The 22,366-nt window shown below is 38.2% G+C and overlaps 1 protein-coding gene across 1 annotated transcript in view; it reads left to right on the forward strand.

Moving 5' to 3' along the window:
• Positions 1-22,366, forward strand: part of AXL (AXL receptor tyrosine kinase) — a 57,056-nt gene that overhangs the window by 14,486 nt on the left and 20,204 nt on the right. The window contains 9 exon segments of the mRNA XM_072429378.1: positions 1,244-1,426; positions 7,982-8,062; positions 10,446-10,561; positions 18,280-18,475; positions 20,561-20,700; positions 20,785-20,929; positions 21,010-21,027; positions 21,845-21,980; positions 22,075-22,166. Coding sequence (XP_072285479.1) covers positions 1,244-1,426; positions 7,982-8,062; positions 10,446-10,561; positions 18,280-18,475; positions 20,561-20,700; positions 20,785-20,929; positions 21,010-21,027; positions 21,845-21,980; positions 22,075-22,166 — 1,107 coding nt within the window.

Below are 22,366 nucleotides of genomic sequence, written 5' to 3' on the forward strand. Positions count from 1 at the left end.
TATCGGATGATAATCTGACTTGTGTACAGTGGCTGTCCGATCTTGTTCATGGATCCATCCTGGTGGAACGATGAGCGACAAATTACCACAATGGAAGTGAAGGGGAAAGAGAGTAGCCTGGTGTGGCTCGCTTATTATCCCTTCCCCTCTCTATAGAGCAGAACTGTATGTACAACGCTCGTTCATGCATCTTTCAGTCTTTTGTCCTTAGAAAGGATTGTGAAAGATCCTTTCCAACAACAAAAGTCCTACGCGTGTATGTAGCCTTACATACAAAAGTCTATGTTATCATATGTTACACTGAAGAGTGCTAAAAGTTTGGAGAAGCTTGCAGACTATGTAAATAAGTTAGTTATCTTCTAATTTTATGAATTCGGGGAACTGGGGAAACTTTTGGTTCACAGTAGGCAAAGGACAGGCCCCTGCTATGCCCCCATTTAGGGGAACTATAAAGAATATTTACATATTATGAATTAATAATCTTACAAAAATAATTTTTAAAATATCAAATGCATTCATGTAGGGCCGATTGTCCTTGGCAGTAAATGATTAATTGTAAAATATTTAAAGACATTGTTTTCAAGGTCTATATATAGGACCAAAAGGGGGACAATTGAGTAGGATTAGGGATAGTTGAGTGCTTTGGAGTTATTGTGGATTTATGGTGGGCTGCTAGGTGCCAGATATGGATGGGCAGATGGCCACAAGGGTACAATATAGCATATCCTCACTTCAACTTTTCTCAGTAATTGTCCTTAATCAAGGAAAACTTTTGTTTATATTGTAAGAAAATTAAGGATCTTAAAATACTATCAGCGAAGAGAGACTGATTGGGAAAAAACAGTCAGACAAAAAGTTTTTAGTTTAGGTTTTGTTTGTTGTTTCTCAACCTTTTTAACATACAGTAACCTCATAAAACAACTTACAGGTCTCTAGGTAAACCCCTGCTATGATTAATATATCCATAACTCACAATACATTGGTGTTGTGATCAGTAGGAAGAATGCCTCTTACATTGCTGGCCAGTGGGAAGTCTGACAACTTTACAGATAGATCATTGGTATCTATTAAACTGACCTGAGAGGCACAAACTCAAGGAACCCCTGGCAACCTGGAAAAACACTAGTTTAGTTACACCTTGGTTAATGTTAATGTTTTTGTAGTAAAAAAAAAACTAAAAAAAAAAATATTTTTTTTTAGGAGGGTGCATTATGGCTATAATATCATAATTTGGTTCACACAGGTTTGCCAGTCTTCATCGATGAACCAGAGGACATGCATGTCTACTCCGATCTACACTTTAATCTGAGTTGTGATGCTCATGGACCTCCGGACCCTGTGCGGGTAATATGGCTGCAAGATGGTATGCCCTTGAACTCCTTGGCCGATGAGCTGGCACTTACACCTTCATTGCTTCAAGTCAGAGGTGAGCTTGAAGAACAAATCTAGTTTAATGTGGACTTTTCTGGTTATATTTAGTTTTAGTAGTCTTGTAGCAGGTTAGCCAAAGATTATTGCAGAAATTTGGAGCTGAGTGATGCACATATTAGTAGTTAAATATGCTTTAGGGGACCTTTTAGGATCCTTCTTCAGGCTTTAAACAAATTCAAAAATTTGTAACCCACATATTTCTCTTTTCTAACGAAGGGCCATTACAGATCCCAAAAACTTGCATTACTAAGTTAGCCAATAAAAGATCCCATTCAATATTAAAATGTTCCAGTGGTGTATAACAATGAATATGAATATTATTTTTAGTTTTAGAATTGTAGCAAACATTTACCATTTTAAGAAAGCAATTAAATAATGAGTTCATTTTTGGTAACAGCGTTGGACATTCCTTAAGCACTGACATACCATGAAAGTCAACAGTGTGTTGGGCTCTGATAACTTGCCATCATTCTATTATGTCTTGTAGGAACATGTCATGCCATTTCAATTGACAATAGCAAACTAATTAGTGACCTCATATACACTGACTCACAACAGTTTAGCTTGAAGCTACCCTGATTGTTATGAAAAAGAACTTCCAGCTTTCAACAGTTATGGTATTGTTGCATATTTAAAAAGGAAATGTTTTAACACGTCTTCATTAATATGATTTATTTTTGACTAAGGTTATAAAGTCATTTGCCTTCTGCTTCCACATTTTCTTACTGTCCTTTTCCCCTTTTAAATTCTTTGTTTTAATGATGTGAGCCTACACTGAACCCTAAAATGTTCTATTTATCCATCTGTGTTAGACCTTATTGCAAAAAATGAAGATGTATTTATGGACTCGATCATAGAAGTATGGAAATCTCATCTTTTACTCTATGCAAAATGACTCTTCTAGGGTCCTATTTAGACTCTTCCAGGCTTTGCATTCAATTGGTTTATTAAGAATCTCCACCAAGCTTGGTGTTGAGTCTTCCACCACCAAATACCGGGTTTTAAATGTTGTCTGTGTCCTATGAATCAGGAGGAGAATTGGACACCATGGTATAAGCTATAATCTGTGCTAAACGTAGAAGAGGTTCTATCCCTAGCAAACTATAGTAACATAGTGCCTTACTTGGTGTATTTGCCCCATTAGGAAGATTTCCTCTTGCTTCCTGACCTTGTGATGGGACCAGAAGCAAAGCAATATTTCATCAGCAGGAACATCAAAAACTTGACGGAGCCCTTCTCCATTCTAGTTGCAACTTGAGTGATTACGTGGTTCGGCTTTGGACTTGTGTTTATAAGCAAATGCTCGTGTTAAGTGGCACTCTACTAGTTTAAGATGCTTTTGAGGTAATTTAGATGAGTATTAGACCTACAGGTGACCATTTTCTCCAAGCTTCCATGATTTTGTAAACAGAGCCCTTTTAGTGATTTAAGATGAAAAAGATTACTTCTTTGAGACCTTGGTATTGACCAACTGATTTATCTATTGTTTATATACAATATATTCAACATGGCTGGAAGATTCAAATATATTTTATGTAACTTTTTTAAGTGTGAAAACTAGAGAGATAACTATAGCAGTCAAGAAGATTCTAACACTGGATTTCCCATAGGGTTTAGGAAGCTGAGCATTAATAAAGTTGCTTATTAATTTAAAGTTTAAATACGTTCTGTTTTATTACAATAATACATGAAACATTATCTCCTAGACGTCCTGACATAGGCCCACTGGTAGGGTCCAAGAGAGTTGAACAACACAAAAGGCAAAATCATTTTGGCAGATCATTTGGGGGTTTTAATGATGTAATACTCTCCTTAGCATTGATCAGCTGGAATTATCTAACTGACTAAGGCCATCACTTTCCTATGAGATTTACTAAATCATGACCTACTGGAGGTTCTTATAATGGGCTGAGATCCAGAGGGATGCTAACAATTAGGATGGTCAGGGAAGACAGGAGAGCAAGCCTTACATTCTCCTTTCTAGTTCCATGTCGTGATTGCCTTCCAGGGACTTTTCCGTCTTATCCTATTCTTAGAGCTTGTATTTCTTTGTCTGTTTTTTGGGGAAAATTCATAATTTCCACTGACATCTGTCTCCAGAGAATAAGGGAAGCCGAAAATCTGCAGAGCTGGCAAGTGGGAGGGAGACAAAACCCAAAATGTAAACCAAAAGCACATTGCCTGTCTGGGGGATAAGACACGTCAATGAACTCCGACTCTTTTTATTTTCTAGGACTTTACCTTGTTTGTTATGGTGATGAGCACTGTGTACCACTATAATAATATCTGAGTCATACTAAAGTTTATTATTAAATTCAATGTTTACTGGGACAGATCATTGTATAACAAAAGACCAGCAAATAATTGCAAACTGGCTTAATTAGGAGATCTGGTACTTACAAATATGCATAATCTTATTTCAAGAAAGCTTGAAGAACAATGGAGCCATAATTAATAACAGCCATTTACAAATCAGCTTTCATTATTTTAACTTGCAAAAAAATTACTTATTGGCTGATTAGTAAAACTTGGAATAAAGGAAAGTGTCTGTATAACAATAATTCACAATAGTTACACATATGCTATTTGTGCAGCGCAAAAACGTAAAAACACAGGAGCCTATCAGCAGGGGTGTAGTCATGAAAAAAGGGCAAGGTACTATCTCTGACGTGCCTGCCCCACTACACCCCTGACTATGTGTCACTCAAAAGGGAAAAAAACGTCCCCCAGAGTGACGTCATGATACCAGAACCCAGGTCTGAGCCTGCAATGGGAGAGTGGGCGGGTTCTGTTCAGAGAGACAACCTGCCCACTGCCCTGAGCCTGCAATTCCATACGGGAGACGTGGTCGGAGGCTATGGTCAGTGCGCCCCCCAGCGAGGTCGGGGGAAGGACCAGCCAGAGCCACGGACCACCAAAGAGATCTTTGCAAAATAATAGTGGGCATGTGTACCCATTTCCGAAAAAATGCCTCCCCCACTACACCCCTGCCTAGCAGGAACATCAGAGTCTTGTTTGGAGGGAAGTAGAATAGAGGAGAACTCTGGTGCTGGTCATTATGGCTCTGTGAAGTGAGGCCAGACACAAATAAAGTTGCAATATTGATTAAAGCTATATAAATAAGCCAACCAGTCAAAAAGAGGTGCCATTCCCTACCTTATTTATTGCTCCGAGACCAGCAGCAGTTAAACCAATGAACTTACCTTGCAAATGGTAGCTTCTGGCAACAAAGCCTTAAGCTCTGGTGCTTTCCACTCTCCTACCTGTGACTGACATTGAAATTATTGAGTTCAGGTGTACATAGCCAGGTCCATAACATGACATAACATGAGGAATCCTGACCTCAACCATACTAAGCACGTTTGGGTTGCCTTTGGGTAACACTGATTGCAACCGGATATTTTCATAACGTCAATATTTGGCCCAACAAATGTTCTTTTGGCTGATTTACAAACTTCTACAGTCACACTCCCACATATAATGAAAAGCCTTTCCAGGGGCAATTACAGCTGTAGTGGAAGGAGGGGGACTCCATATTAATGCTCTTTGTTTGGGGATGGGATGTCCAACAAGCTTATATTGTATAATTGTTAGGTATCTACAAACTTGGGCCCTTAGGCCCCTTCATACATGCTGTGAAAAACTGGCCTCACCCAGATGTAAAGTAAACTGCTGATGTGTGACATGAAGCAGCAAATTGCACCTTAAGTAACCACTATGCATATGGCAGAAGGCACACAGCACAGTTCAACCATGCAGCCAAAAGTGACTGGAGGAACTGCGCTGGCTTCTGCTACAGCCGCATGCACATACTACTTCTAAACCAATCCCATTCACTTGAATCGGAGTGGTTGGGACCCCACTTGAGACTGTAGCAGAACACTGGGGCTCACCGCAGGTCTGTAATTGCCCTTTTAGTAATCTGGCTAACCAGCTAAGAAAGGTTGGGGGCTTGTGCTAAACATACAAAGCGAGCACACAAAAAAATATTTTTTGGCTAGCCTTATCCTCGGACAGGCCAACAATATTATATAAGAGCGTAGTAAAGGGATGCTGGGAGTTCTCTTCCCTGTGTGATGTCACTGAGCTGACCACAAGGCAGCTGTGTTGTTGTCTCTGTTGCTCTGTCTATGGAGAGGAGGGAGGTAAACCAAGGTCTGATCAATTCCAGATGTTCCAGTTTCTCTGCGGCACATCTGGCAGAGAACAGAGAATCTGGTGCCCAGCTGAGGGGTGATCCGTTCCTGGGATTGTATGTTTGGAGTCTTATGTCCAGTACAGGTGACAGGGGGATATACATGGTGCCTGCTTTGTGTATTCCTTCTGTCCCTTGTTGTTCTGTATCCCTCTTCTCCATCACTCTGCACTCCCTGCATTCATTCTCAGTCATTGTCTAATCCGCATTCCTCTCTCTGTGGTATTTTCTCAATCTCACGCTCTCTGGGCACAGTATTATTAAAAGCATTTCCTCCCAGCTAAATATACACACAGCAATTGCTGTTTAATAGGAAAAATAGGAAAAATATAAAAGACAATCATATTAACCCCAAATATTCCACATGGTAATGATTAATATAACAATGCATAGTACAGACAATGTGCACATACCAAGGCGGACGCTCCAGCTACAGACTGATTTATAGATGAACTCCTAGCTAGTATGGAAAACATTCTTAACAAACAAATATTAATTGTAATATTAAGGAAAAACTCTGAAGTGCACAAACTACTACTGCTAGTTCCTGGCTGTCTCTGGTTTCAGTCATTTCTAAGTCAGAAATCCAGGAGAAGCATGTGTATTAGAAAGTCACAGCAAAGTCCAGCGCTACGTAATATGTTGGCGCTATATTAATCCTGTTTATTATTAAAATTATTAATAATATTAATAATAATAATAATAAAGTCAGAACTACTGATATGCTTATACCTGGTCCTTGTCATAGCAAGAAGGCAAGCAATTAAACCAACACTACAATGGCTACAAGTGTTCTCAGAGGGGCAGTCACCAATAGTAGCCTACATATTTACAAACTCAGAGAGGGCAATACTCAGACAGGCCTGGAGTGGAAGGCCTGCATGACTGGGCAGACAGGAAGCAGACAGGATAGGGTTAAAAAGTTGTTTTGGGTGGTTAGGAGGTCACTTTGGGGATTGGTAAGGGGGAGAAGGTAAGGGAGGGGTCAAGGTGATAAAAGGTTAGGAAGAAAAAAAGTGGTGAGGTCACATGATTATACGGGGTGCAGGAGAAAATTTCCCCTCCTCCGTCCCCTTTTTTGTGGTAGCACATGGGGTAATTTGCTTATTGAATAGTAGGGTACTATGGGGCAGTTGAGGGGTGTGTGATTTTTTGCACAGGTTTCCATGGGGTTTGGAACCTTTCTTTGGTGTGGAGTCTCCTGATTAGTAAAAAGGTTGTGAATTGAGTATACACATATGGCGAAAGTCTGCATTTCAGTGGGGATATCGTACCCAAACTGGGAGAATTGGCAGCCAGGAGCAATCATATTATGTTAGAGCAGGGGTAGTGGGGCCTTCCAGGACCTGCAACCAGATAAGATTTAGGTTGGGTAGTAATCTGTGATTGTTATTGTGTTGTTTTGTTTAATATATTGGTGTTATGGTTGATATTGTTATTAAGGAATATTAATAAATATTTAATAAAAGGCAATGGGAGACCCCACACAGAGGGGGTGGGTGTCAACCCCATCTTTTGGGGCGTACTACACAAATATTATCAGTAAAGGTTTTTTCTTCTGTGTTGTGTTGAGATTTTACATGTCTGGTCCTCCCCATTCCTCGCTGCGGAGGCTGATCCAGCCAGTGACGTACTAATAGTTTGTCTTTGAATGTTTCAGCTATTAGATCATATTGAATGGAACAGTTACACATGCCCTCCTAGTGAAAGATTTGAAAGCAATATCCCTTCCCCGAGGAGACCTAACATTTTCATGGCAGGCCAAAACTAATATTCATTTAGAGAGCAGGGAAAGAAGGGGTGCAGGTTGTGCCAGCCTCCCACACATAGCAATGTACAGAGGAGAAGTCTATGGCTCCAGGGCCCGAGCTATTCTAATACATGATATACAGTCATATGGATAAGGATCTCAATGCTGACCTCACTGCTTGATATTTAAATGTAGTCGTCTGCACACGATCATATTCTGCTTTGCTAATGAATGCACTCCCTACCGATGTAATTATGTATTGCATCCCATTTGGTTATGTATATAATTTAAATATATGATTGAAAGCATTTTTACTTGTATGACAAATGCAATCCATTGATCTGGCCAGAAACCACACAAACTGATACATTTTTTGATTTCTGCCTCTGCAGTTATTTATTTGCAGTGTTCTCAGTTTTACTGGTGGACTACAAATCATTCCCCTCCACCACCATGTTTTTGGGAGGCAGAGGTGTCCTAGAGTATCCCTACCATTTCTTTCTCATCCTTGAAAGGAATGGAAATGATTTAGGAATATTATATTATTGTAATACTGAACACCACAGTAATTAAAACTTTTTATCATCTTTTTATCCTCTCTTTAGGTCTGAATAAATCATCCTTGTTTTCCTGTGAAGCTCATAATGATAAAGGGGTGACCACATCCAGGACTGCAACCATTAAAGGTAGGCCATACAGTCTGATAGATCCTACACAACACGGCACTGTTTACATGTAACTGGTTGATATTTCATATGGGGTACTAGTATAATACAGAGGTTTTTTTACTTGGAGGTTTTCAGATCAGTTATTGTATTAGGTTTCAGAGATAGATCAGTTTCTGTATTGAACAGTGTGTGTATGGGTTGGGAGGGGGGGAGTTGATTCTTGATTTACTTTCAGTAGGGATATCTGGGGTTGGGAAAAATTAATTTACACATTGTATTGTGTGTTTGCTTACCTATTAGAGACTAATTGTACACAATATACAAAAAAATAAAAAACATACAAAGTCTGTGTATGCAGGTGGTCTAATATTGTACAGGGCAGTGTAAATAGGTGCATTAGATGATTTATTAGACAAAGTGGGTGAGTGTATGGTGTTATGTACAGTGTGCGGGAATATTTCCTGTATTGTACAGTATGGGTGGATAGGTTGGGGGATTAGATATTGCACTGTACAGTGTTATTTGGTAGATAAAAGCCTGTTTTATACAGTATGGGTAGACAGCAATGGGAATTGAATTCTGTATTGTACAGTGCAGATGGGTAGATGGAGGCCTGTACTGTTCAGTGTCGGTAGGCAGCAAGGGGCATTTGTTCCTGTTTTGTACTATGCGGGTGGGTAGGTGGAGGCCTAGAAAGTGTGTGGGTATGCAGCAAGTCCCATTAGATCCTGTATTGTACAACATGGGTGTAATAGAATTAAAAATGTTTACTGTACAGTGTTGCTAGATAGGTTGGGGCATTAGATCCCATACTGTATAGTGGATAGATGGGGGGGGGGGGGGGGCATTGGATAATGTATTGTACAGAGTGAGTAGGTAAAGAGGTGAATTGAATCCACTATTGTACCGAATGGGTAGGTCTTAGGTTAGATCTTGTATTTTACACAGAGGATTGGTAGGTATCTACAATTTATCTGGTACGGTATTGAGTTGGTGATGCTGAAGTTGGTTAAGGTCTAGTGTTATGCAGTGGGCGGATCAGGTCCCACATTTTACACATTAAGAAAGATCTCATTCAATCCCCAATATTTAAAAAAACCTTATAAAGAGCCTGGAAAGAGGTTTAAGATGTAGATTATATCATGGAGGGAGATGAGTCAGAGATACCATGATTACAGAGCAGTCGGAGCTCCTCTGTATGATTTTATGGTTTACACATGAAGGTGGTGGTATAAAGACCGCTTCATGAACCCGCGACCTGCGGCTTCACGCTAATCATTCCCACCTGTTTCCAAAGCTGGTGACACATCTCTGTGGAAGATTCTTGCAGGAAAAATGTGACTGATTCATTTGTTTAGATCCAACGTGGTCTGACACAGTGCCCACTAACTCCATTGGCATCCATGGGAGGAAAGGAGGGAGGATGAAGGCTTCTGTTAACTAATAACTGTCTTCTGTGATTCATTATATCACTATTTCACAAGGATTTGTTCTAAACTGTGATCTCCCTCCCCACCTGCTGCCTCCCAGCTTTGAAATATATTTGAATAAATGAACCAGCAGCAGTATGGGATTCACTTCACCGACTGACTTGCCAAATATTTTAATACCATCAGTGGGGAAGAATCAGTCAAAAATGTGACCTTGGCAAATCGTATGAAAGAATTCATAATCAGAACAGTGTGTGGGTGTGCCTCAGTATTGGGATATATTAGATGTTATTTTATCATAAAACATTCAGTATTATATCAGTAGATATAGATAATAGACTGTTCAACAAGGTAGCGACTGATCAGGAATTTCTACATGGAAATATTATACAAGGAACACATAAGGGATGCTATTGAAGCCTTCTAAAAATACTGGTTGCCATGCAGTTATGCTGATTTTCTAACTTTTTTTATTATAACAAGAACCTAGAGCTAATATGCAGATAAGGACACTGACTTTCTCCAAATTTCCTAATCTGCATACTTGTTTCAGGTAAGCGATTGAGAAAGCATTGGAAAGAGTTGGTCAGGAACTTGCTATTTCAGACAGATGTCAGCAATGGCAGCCCCCCATTCTTCTCCCATTAATGGTCTACTTACACTGATTTGACTGCAGTATGCCGATTTGTGATTGGCCACTGTGGGCTAATGAGTTTTGGGGCTGATAAATTAAACATGGACATAGTATAGTTGCCTATAGTAGCCAATCATAATTCTTTTTAGATTATAATTTGTTTCCATTATATGGAAACATGGCACCATATTGGCTGTTATGTGCAAAAACCAAACCTGTTTTACACTTTTACCCATTGTTGTTTTCTTGATAGTATCAGAATATTTTGTACCATTTTTGTTTTTTGGAATTATGTTTAATTTTTATTAAGCAATTATCATGTGTCTATCAATTCCAGTTCTGCCAAGGAAACCAGTGGACCTAAGACTGGTGACACGGAGTACTACTGAGCTAGAGATATCATGGCTACCTGGAAAGAGTGGAGCCCACCAGGTGTACGTGTGTACTGTGCAGGTAAAGGCATCTTGATATGGACCAGCCATTCACAATCAGTTTTGCTGAATTTAGGATTCCTCCAAAGATCAAAAAGCTTTCTTGAGGTGTTCCATCTTGAGGTGACTTTCCATCTAATAGTGGTTGTCTAGTTTTGAGTCCAGCACCACTTGGTAGACCCAATGGTATGACATCAAAAATCTTTTAGCCGGGATTGGTTCCACTAACCTCTTGGTAATAATTTTAATAGGAATTCACTTATGCCTGAAAATTTATGTCCAAGGGTGGAGTTAAAAGTTTGGGAAACCCTAGTATAATAGCTATATTTTTTCATATACATACATTATATTACATTTTATTGCATTTTCTAAAGTCAAGTCAGTTTCAAGAAATTTTTACATCCTACCTATTATTAGTATTCAGACCCTAATCCTAAATCTCTACAAAACCCATGTTCAAACAGTACTTCAATTGGGTTGCATGCAATTTTAGAAAGCCTACTGGGGGAAGCCATTAGATGTGTTGTACAGCAAATTATCAACCCTTAAACCCAACCCTATTATTATCATTAAAAAATCATAGTATTGTCCTTTCAATTTAGTGTTTTTTATTGAAATAATTCAATGAGATTAGTGAATTATGGATTAGTTAAAAAAACAACACTAGTATTTTTTCTTCATTGTATATGATTCTGCTTCTAGCAACGGAGTGTTTTAATGACTGTGACACTGGATATCTAAACCCATGAACCAGAATGTATTATATTTCAGCTTAACAGTCTTTATGTTGTTCCTTTGTCCCTAGGACCAAGATAATGATATTGGTGGGATCAAAAGATAAAGGGTTTTTTCTTTATGCTTACCTTGAGATCCTGCTAGTATCATACTCCCTGTCTTACGGACAAGCAAATCTGCTGACAATTTTCCAGTCAACTGATGAGTCTAATTTATTTTCCAGTTTGTTCCAGTTTTTCAGTTTATCAGTCACTGACAAATTGGACAAATAAAAGCTCCTAATCAGATTTGCAGAATATTTACCAATACGTCTGATTTGATCATTAGTCGATCATTCAAATGTTAAATGCACTTCACATGTGATCGTTTTATCAAATATTCATTGGACTGGAAATAAAAATCAGCCAATGTGTACAACCCCTTAGAGTTTGCCGGGTCCCCCTAGATCCGGAGTGGAGTTTGAGGACAGCGCAAGTTTAATTTGTCAGAACTTCCTGGAAACAACACTTGACCTGCCATTAAAATGCATAACCTTTGCCTTCTGCATTTAAAGCACCTCCACTGAGTAGCTGCATGCCACACAATGGGAGGTAATGGCCCCGTCACATTCCTTGGGACAAGTTTCTGGTGAGCTGTACAGATAAAATTTGTGAGACAGGGAACATCATTACTTATTGGTAACAATGGTGCCTGCTGATGAGTGTTACCAAATACCTTTGAGTAATCTGTCTTTTAACACATTCTCAGCACTGTGTAGAGGGCGGGGTGATGACATAATTGCAGGCTGGCAGGTTTAGGAATTAGAAGAAGGATGAGTGTAATCTGAATGATCTTTACAGACAATTTAGGGCATATTTGGATACACAAATTAATTGTGAAGTACATCAATTTTTGCTATTTAGGGAGACCAACCCAAAACAAATTACAGGTAAAGACACAAAAATATTTTCAATGTGTTATTTTTCATTTCCACAAATGCTTTTATTATTGATTTAAAATGTGTCTTTAAACTTGCTAGCAAATATGACTTCTTCAAAAAGAAGTCAAATTATATCAAAATCAACATATGAGGTTTGCAGAAAGTAGGTACATAGAGGTTAACAATATTCATAAACTACATAACATGAATGTATACATTTATTGGAAGATTGTTTTTGGAATTAATGGTCTGTAAACAGGTTCTCTTTCAGCTCATAAATTCTCCATCAACAGGTTGCCTAGTTTATTGCATAATATGGATCTTCAGTATACTGAAAAAATCCCCATATTGTCTGCCTCATATTCATATTATTTCAACAACATAAAATATAGGTAGCATGAACCAATATTAGTCACACTGCCTTGTGGCTTGGTCCACTGCCCAGGGGCACCAGAAAACAAGACCAATGAGGTATCCTAAGGAGAGGAAAACTATTTGCCTTTTATCCTTCCACAGCGAATCCTGATTTTCTAGGCCCAGATCAGAGAAGCAATGCTAAATGTTTTAATAGTATAGCACTGGAATATATGCATAGACTTTCAGCACCAAGTCTTCATCAAGCTGTAGATGAAGAAAAGTATCGCCAAGCGTTTACCTGAAGGTTATAGACAACTTTGTAGATTATTGAAAATTTGTTTATATAAGTGTATATAAAACTTTTTTTTTCTGGGTAAAGTAAGAAGGCATCAAATATCATGCCATGTAATGCTGTATATACTCTTGCTGGTGTAATTCACCTTTTCTTTTTGCCCTGGTCACCAGTAGAAAAACTAACTTTCTAGAGATTTTCTCACTTCCAACTATGATTCTTGGACAGGAGTTAAAGGGTAATCTCTCAAATGACCATAAACAGGGGAAAAAATGTCTATCTATAACATTTGGAGGTTGATATACTTTGCAGTGCTGGTGAGCCGACCATTTCCTGTGTATCTGTTGAATTTACAAAGCCATAGGTTCTCGTGTGTAAACAGACAATGAAAGAGGAAATGTTTATTGCTGATTGCAATTTCTTACTTCTGCATTCCTTCAGGACATGTGAAAAATGAAACTATTCGGGGTCCTGTAAAAAGAGCACAGCATGTTTTTAGGAAATTGTTCTGTGCAATATGTACCAGATGTCATCTCAGTCTATTAGGAATTTGCAAATTTGCATGACAAATATTTGATGAGACATGTTATAAGTGTATTGTTTGTTAGAATTGTAAAATAATTGTGTAAGTCTCACATCCAGTTGTCAGGTCAAGGTGGAGAATTACTGCTCAATATTTGTGTAGGATATAACACAACTTTATTGGGATGTCTTGTGGTCAGGTTTGTTGCATGAGTAATGTTCAAAGTCTGTACAGTTGTATTAGGATTATATCCAGTGGTCAGGTCCTGTTGGGTGTGTAATATTTTATGTTTTTTTGTTTTTTAAACAATGGATTTGTATTGGGGTTATGTTAGATTATATTGGTAACAAAGCTGTCCATGGTATAGCAGAATTATATTAGGATATTACAACTATGGGTCAGGTCATATTGAATAAATTGTATTAAGATCATATCCAATGGTCACGTCATGTTGGAGAAGTAATGTTCTATATCTGTGTAAGATATAAAAAAAATATATAGGGTTAAAACATCCATGGGTCAGGTCAAGTTGGAGATGTAATGTTCAAAGTCTCTATAGGATATACAATTATATTAGGATCATATCCAGTTTTCGTCCTAAATGAGTAATGTACTATGTCTGTAAAGGATAGAACAGAATTGTACTAAGATTATGTCCATTGGTCAAGTTATGTTGGATGAATAACAACAATGTCTACGTAGGATATTACGGAATTGTATTGAGATATTACATCCATGGGTCAGGTCATGTTGGAGATGTAATGTTGTATGTCTGTATTGGATATAACAGAATTGTATTAGATATATATAAGGTTGGTCAGTTCTTTATAAAGATATAGGATGTAACAGAATTATATTTGGATATTACTTCCATGGGTCAGGTCATATTGGAGGACCAATGTTCAATGTCTGTATAGCACATACAGTTGTATTAGAATCATATTGGGTGATCAGGTCATATTAGAAAAGTAATGTCCTATGTCTGTTTAAGCAACAACAATGTCTTCATAGAATATACCAGAATTATGCTAGGATATTATATCCATGGGTCAGGTCATGTTGAAGGAGTAATGTTCAAACTCTGTATAGGATATACAAAAATATTCAGATCATATTCCATGGACATGTTGTTCTATGTCAGTAAAAGGATATAACAGAGTTGCATTAGGAATATATCCATTGGTGAGATAATGTTGGAAGAGCAACCACAATGGGCCTGGTTTCTTCTCCAAGACTGGAGAAAATAGACTATTAAGAGTGATCCAGGCCTATCTTCGCCAGTCTTGGGGAGCCCTAATAAATCAGACCCAATGTCTATATAGGGTATAAAAGAAATGTATTAAGATATTACATCCATGGGTCAAGTCTAGTTGGAGATATAATTTTTATAGTCTTTATACGGTATACATTTTTTTTTATGATTCTATCCAGCTATCTGGTCATGTTGAAGAAGTAATGTCCTTTATCTGTGTAAAATATAACAGAGTTGTATTAGGCTATTACATCATGGGTTAGGTCATATTGGAGGAGTAGTGTTTAAAGTTTGTATAGGAAACAATTGTATCAGGATCATATCCAGTAGTCAGGTTATGTTGGATAAGTAATGTTTTAGGCCTTTAGGGGATATAATAGCATTGCTTTAGGATCACAAACACTGGTTGGTTATATTATACTGTCTATGTCATTATAGAATGGGCTAGAATCATACAAGGGTTTTATTCACGAATAACAATATTTGCAGCAGATTTGTTGACACTTAGTAATATTGCCAGTATTTACAGCCCAAATAATGCAAAGTTTGAAAAGGATTTCCTTTAGCAAATGACAAGTGACAGAAATTGACAGCTGTGAAACAAATGTAGGGTGAATATATGTCAGATCCTCTGATCTACCCTGTACATTAAATAGGGATTAGGTTAGATCACAATGGAAGTGGTGGTGGAGGTAAACAGTGGTGAATCATCACAAATGCCCCTTTATAAAATGACCCAAGGCTTTGTACACACAGGACGATTTTTAGTTCCACTCAACGATCTGATTGGAATGAACACAATTTACTTTAAGTAAAACTCAGTAGCAGACCAACTGGAAGGCACTAGTTTTTGGTACTTGAATGGACATGAACCAATTGGAGATGTTGGTAGATATCACTCAAGTAAAAGTCATTTCATGTGTATGAATGGTTGGTAGCTACTATCTTTAGAATCATCTTCAGCATAGTCCTGCAGTTCACCCCATCAATCAGAAGGGAGCCATATTATTTAGTTTTATGACCCTTTCCAGTGCCATGCCCTGATACAGATGTTCAGTGTATTTAGACTATAGAGCAGTGTTTCTCAACCAGGGTTCTGTGGAATTCTAGGGTTCTCTCAGGTCAGTTTAACTGATACCAGCGATCTTTTGGCTATCTGTAAGGGTGATAAACTTTCCACTGGCCAACAATGTAGGAGGCATTCTTCTCACTGACCATCACACTAAAGCTACGTACACACGTCAGATTTTTATCGCCCGATAATCGGCATCGGCCAATTATCGGGCGAAAATCTGCCGTGTGTACAGTCGGTGTCGTCCATCGTCCGGACGACCGACCTGCCGGATCCAAGGACGATGGACGACAGCCGATCCTAATGAAAGGGAAGGGGAGAGCGCGCAGCAGGGTGCCGCTCCGTCGCTCTCCCCCTCCCCTCTCCATAGAGCATAAACGGTGCTGTATGTACAGCACCGTTCATGCATCGTGCACACCCTTGTCGTTGGAAAGGATCGTGAAAGATCCTTTCCAACGACAAAAATTGGAAGTGTGTACGCAGCTTAATGTAGTGTGAGCTGTGGATCTAGTATTTATAGAAGAGGTTCCCTGAAGACCTGAAAGATATTTCAAGGCTTCCCCATGTTATAAATGTCCAGAAAAACTGCTATAAAATCTATGATAGAATTGTACTGCAATCATGTCCAAAATAATCAATACCAAAATAATCAATCAATACCAAAATAATCAGGAGCAATAAACGCACTTCAATTAGCCAGGAAACTGTTGTATTTTGTTGATTTGTGTTACATCTTTGTAGTTTTTCTAAAAAAAATAGGTCTTTAAGTTCAGGAACAGGAATGTTCTTACTCGATAATTTACAGCATGTTTATGACACATTCATCCAATATTTAGAAAATGTTGAATTCTACATTTAAGATTTCCTTGGCACTGGCATTTCCTCCTTAGCAGAACCTTTTTGGTTTCTCTGGGACTTTTTAATGTTACCAAAATTTATCTTAGCACAGTAAGAGGAAGAGTGACAACAATTGCTTTGTATTCTAATAATAGCAATTTGTCAGTCAACATTTGTGGTTTACTGACATCACTTATACTAAACTACACAAAATAAAGAAATGTGCCGAAGGGGCCTAAAATAAATGAATGTTATTTTCACTAAACATTCACTGATAGTCAGTTACTGTTATTTTTAACACATACATCTATAAGATTGACCTACTGTGAATTTTTGGAGAATATCATATTAACTGCTTTATAGATGCTTTTTTAGATGCTCCTTTTTTGCAAGTGTAGCCACCCATTTTTAGGTTGAAAAGGGAAGGGTTTGAAACCCATCTCCTTAACTGTTGCTGTATAATCTTGGGATCATTTTCACTTCCTGTCCCAGAAATTAAATAGGAAGTTATAGGAAATTTCCCAAAGTTATGGGAATTCCCCTCTTAAACAGTTATCACAGCAGCTGGTTCCACTGTTTAAAGTTTTACTTCTGTTCTGATGACACGGTTTTGATTTTCCCATCACTTTCTGATTCAATGAAAGTGGGTACCAGGTGAAATTGAGTAATGAATCTTCTTAACTGAAACACAACAATAAAACTTGATAAGGTTTTCACCCTCTCTCACATCCAAAACTAATGCTATATACACATGTAAAATCACTGTCCCTGGAAAAAATGTTTTGTGAGTGTGCACACAGCATTGTTTTGTTCTATGTAGAGAGGTGGAGGAGGAACGAGTGAGCAGCATCCCACAGTGCTCCTCCATAGCAGTTACCAGTGGTCAATTCTGATTGGTCATTTAGCAATTCACCATGATGATGTTTGGGTACAGCTGTATACATGGCAGGTTTTAAGTTATTTGACATGTGTATTCAGCTTAAAGAACAATGTTTTTGCATATATATATGCATATACTTTACATATACTTTAAATTATTCAGTAATCTGACAATACCTTCAGAATCTATGCAATACTATGTAGAAGTCAGATAATCAAGAGTTTTATAGAATGTAGAGAAGCCAGAATCCAGCATTCTTTTAATGTATGTGTTTGGGTAGGACTCATGTTAACTATAATACAATTTTGAGTTTTACAACCTTTTTATAATGCTTAATTTTGTCTGGACAAGTTAGTCGTGAGCTTAGAAGGTATTATCTAAAGTAGTTCAATTTTAAAGCCATTCAGATAAGGAAGATACTTATTTTATGTATGAACACATCCTAGATGATTATCTCACAAGACGAACGATCGACAAGGCTAAATGTGTTCAGTTGTTTAGTGATTGGCCTTGGTGGATCAATAAATGAATGAATAGGGATGAAAGTTGTCATATCCTGTGGAGAAGGACTCAGCAAGGTGCCTCCCATTTTTCCTTCCTCTCCTCTCTCTATAGTTCTAAACCGTACTACTCGGTACTATTACTTGGCAAACCAGCCTTTGACAGAATGACTAACATCTTCACAAGGATTGGTGCAAATCCAAAGAAAAAGCTAAAATGAATTAATAGTATAGTACTCATCAACAAAACTTTAAACTTTAACGAACAGGCAGCCTAGAAGGATGTCATCTTCTTCATTTGCAAAGGTTTAACCAATCATATTTACAGTGTTGTTTGAGATGTGTAAATTACTCTTGTTTTTTTCTTTTTTAGGCTACCAAACCACACAACCATCTTGGAACAGAGCCACATCACAAGATCTATAACCAAAACATCAATGTGCCCCCTTAAAGCCATGTGATCAGCGGCTTGGCTCCCTACACAAAATATGATGTCCGTGTGGCCTGTCTGAACAGCGAAGGGGTGTCCCACTGGACTGATTGGGTGGCAATTGAAACAATGGAAGGAAGTATGAATATACCTATGCTGAAATATCTTGTGTTTGGTTATACATGAAATTCAGTAGTAGTAGTTGCAAACAAATCTTTTGACTGTCTATCTTTGACTTTGCTGAGGCTAACAATATTTCTTTTAAGGAAAGCTTAGAGATTGCTTAACTGTTTTCATTTAATTTAATGCAATTATTCCATCAATAATAACCACATCATAATAATAACATTCCCAATAGATACCACCTTGCCTCCTATATAACCTAAAATATACATTTGTAAGTTTTAGATAGATGGGGTAAAGTCTGGAGGATCTTTTTTTGAGATTTTAGATCCTTATTGTTTTAGTTTTTCCTACAGTTAAATAATTCCTCTTGTAATACAGGATTTTAGGGTGAGGAGGGGGCACTGATTTGGTGGATTTCTCTGCAGCTTCAAATGCTTAAAAGTATATTTAGGCTTAGTTGTTCAGTTTCAAAACCCAAAGACATTTCCCGAGACAAGTCATTGAAACCAGGTACTGAATCAAGACCATCCATTAATAATATTTAAAAATAAGCTTATTTTCAATTGCTTTCACAGCTTCTTTTAAAATCACCACTTTATTGATTTTCCAGCTGTTTCCATAGGTGTACCATCTTGCCTTTGTACCACTCGACATTCTTTCCATGTATTGGTGTCATCTCGAGTTTTTTTACCTTTCCCTCTCAGTTTCAGGCTTCCTGTAACTCTGTAACTATGTTTTCTTGGTGTCTGTGTTTCTCCTGGCAGAGTTAGCCAAGCAACTAAACCCTTCAGAGGGGCTTCTTTTCAGCTTGGGCCCCCAGGTTAATTAGTATACAAGACACAAGCAGTTCTGTCTGTGTCAGCACCCTTTGCCACAATTCCGCCAGTGGTGGGCCCAGCGTCTCACCACTTCTCTTTCTGATATGTCTATTTATTTCACTTCAGCTTTTTTTGTTACCACTTGTCTTTGTTCTCAGTCTCACTGCCTTTCCAAGGCTCCAGATTTTTACACTCAATGCGTGACCAGAATGTAAAATGGAAATTAGCTGTTATTATGATACACAACACATGGAATTCAAGGTCTCAGAAAGTTAAAAAGAGTTTAGCACAGTAGTAAAGTTGGTTTGGAGAGTATTTGGGCAAGTTAAGATTCCCCACCTGTTGTGCTTAGACATATTTTAAGGTGCAATAAGGACATGTGCTAAGTTTAGCAGGTCACCTAAATACACTATATGCCACCTCATACTTGGCAGGTTCACCAAGTGGTTTTTTCTTTCATTATGACGTATATGCAATTCAAGGCATAGTTTATTTGATAAGGCAGTGTGAAGGGTAATGTCCAAATATGTTAAATGATACTCCTGCTCTAGCCATGTTTTGGGAGATCATTAGACCACTGCCAGGATAGTAGCAATCAGACAGGCTGGAAAGCTGTTGCCATGTTTGATTAGCTAGCACCGAAAATATCTGTAGCACATCTTCCTCCTCTCCACACACACACACACACACACAAATATATATATATATATATATATATATATATATATATAAATATATAATATATATATAAATGTTCACACTTGTGTTTAAGGTCCAAGAAGGAGAGAAGCTGACTAGATGCATAGAAAGTGGTCAGAGTATGTAGGCAGATGTCTACCCAACCTTACAAGGGTCCAGACAAATGACACAATAGATTAGTGATATGGCCACCAGAAACCAGTGAACTTCCATGGGTTTCTGGGCTGTGCACATCATTAAAATTGTGTGGTTAAGTAAATAAATGGGTAACATTTTCAAGATCTATCCATAAATCTAGGTAATAAAGCAATCTGTGCATTATGGGAACTGCTCTTTTTTCTGATCACCTAATGACTCCGATTGGCAGTAATGAAGCAGACTATGAACACATTTTGCAACATTATCATAGCCTTATAGTAAATTTGGAGAACAATTTACAGAAATATTCACATTCTAAGTAGATAAAGGGGGCCAACCCATCATACAGTTCATTCAAAGTTACTCTTTGTATGACTTTCCTGATTAAGCACATTTTACAGCTAAATCCCACACTCATAAAAGTCTTTTGTTTCTCTCTAAAGTTCCATCTAGTTCACCTGAAAATGTCACAGCAATCAAGAATGAGACTGTTACAATTGTAAAGTGGAAAGAGCCAAGACCACCACTCAACGGTGTGCTGAAAGGGTACAAGCTGGCATATCAAACCAAGGACCAACCTGAGGTAGGCATTCGGTTCTGGTACTTTGACTGGTGCTACTACACCTGGCTGCATGTTTTCCTGACCTTCACATAAAATTCTGTGTAGGTTGTGATGGACGCTGGGATAAATAGTGAAGTGACCTTGGAAATTATGCATCCAGTGGACAATTTGACCGTGAGAGTTTCGGCTTATACCATTGCTGGTGATGGCCCATGGAGTGATCCTATCATTGCTTCCTTCCAAAATTATGGTAAATATTATCTTTTGTTGAATGTTCTATGATTGCTTTTCTGCTTTATAGAGTCTAATGTATATATTTTTTTATTTCAGATTCAAATTCTCCTCAAGGTGAGGTTCAGAGTGAGTTGGGAATTTGTATTTCTGTGGGCTTTAATTCAGCATCTACATTTGTCACTATAGCTGGCTGTAATGGGTAGAATGGCCTCAGATCTGCAGTTACCTTCTATATCACCTTCTGTATTGAGAAGGTCAAGCTTCATGCCTCATATCTCCCCCTTTCTTGTGTCTTTCTACTGTGGCCCCTTCTTTCTATGTCATCATGTAATAGGAGGAACAGACTCCACATCTCACCCGTATATCTGTTCCATCCTTAGATGAAAGATAGAGACTTCATGTCTCATAGTTTCCCATATCACCCTGTGGTTGGAAAGACAGTCACCATCTCTAATTGCTTTATTCTGTCTGCGTCACTCTGCAGTGTAAGAGACTGTTCCTCCTACTACACGCACAGCTCCAAGACTTTTCTAGAGCTGCCCCAACTCTCTGGGATGGTCTTCCTCATCTACTTTGGTTTGCTCCTACTTTCTGCTCATTTAAAAGAGCGCTCAAAACCCATTTTTTCAAACCTGCCTACTCATCTTTTTGTCTTTTTAAACCGTTACTACTCACGGACCACTACATATCCCCCCTCCTATTGTGTGTTACTTCCCCCACCACCTAGACTGTAAGCTCTTTGGGGCAGGGTCCTCTCTTTCTGTGTCACTATCTGTATCTGTCTGTCATTTGCAACCCGTATTTAGTGTACAGCACTGCAAAATATGTTTGTGTTATATAAATCCTATTTATAAATAATAATAATAATAATAATAATAAAAGACAAAAACTGTGTCCCATAGCTTCATAGAACATTTATCTTTTCTCACAGCTGTCAGAGATTCATTAAACTCCCTTTTTTCCTGGCACTGGTGGTACGTGGTTCTGGTAGTGGCTGTGGCAGTATTTGGTGCTATCATGCTTCTTATCTTTCTGGCTCGTCTTCGAAGGAAAGAAACACGATATGGGTAAGTGTTAATAATCTGGGGTATACATGAAATAAGGAGGCATAACACAGATACATATATATATATTCTTGATGATGTTTCTGTACATCTACAGGGAGGCCTTTGAACCAACTGTGGAACAAGGAGAACTTGTGGTGCGATATCGCGTGAAGAAGTCGTATAGCAGACGAACCACAGAAGCTACATGTAAGTCAGCCTTAAATGTTCAGTCTAATGAGTGACTTTCAAATCATTCCAGAGTATGCATTACAAGCATTATCTAAAACTATAAAGTTGGAGAAATAACGAATTTTGGGAACACTGACATAAAGGAATGAGCGAGAATTCCTCTGACATTCTCGCGGAAATTTCCTCGAACTTCCAATGGTTCCACAAAATTTCAGTGA

The sequence above is a fragment of the Pyxicephalus adspersus genome, chromosome Z, assembly GCF_032062135.1.
Source record: "Pyxicephalus adspersus chromosome Z, UCB_Pads_2.0, whole genome shotgun sequence".
NCBI lineage: Eukaryota > Metazoa > Chordata > Amphibia > Anura > Pyxicephalidae > Pyxicephalus > Pyxicephalus adspersus.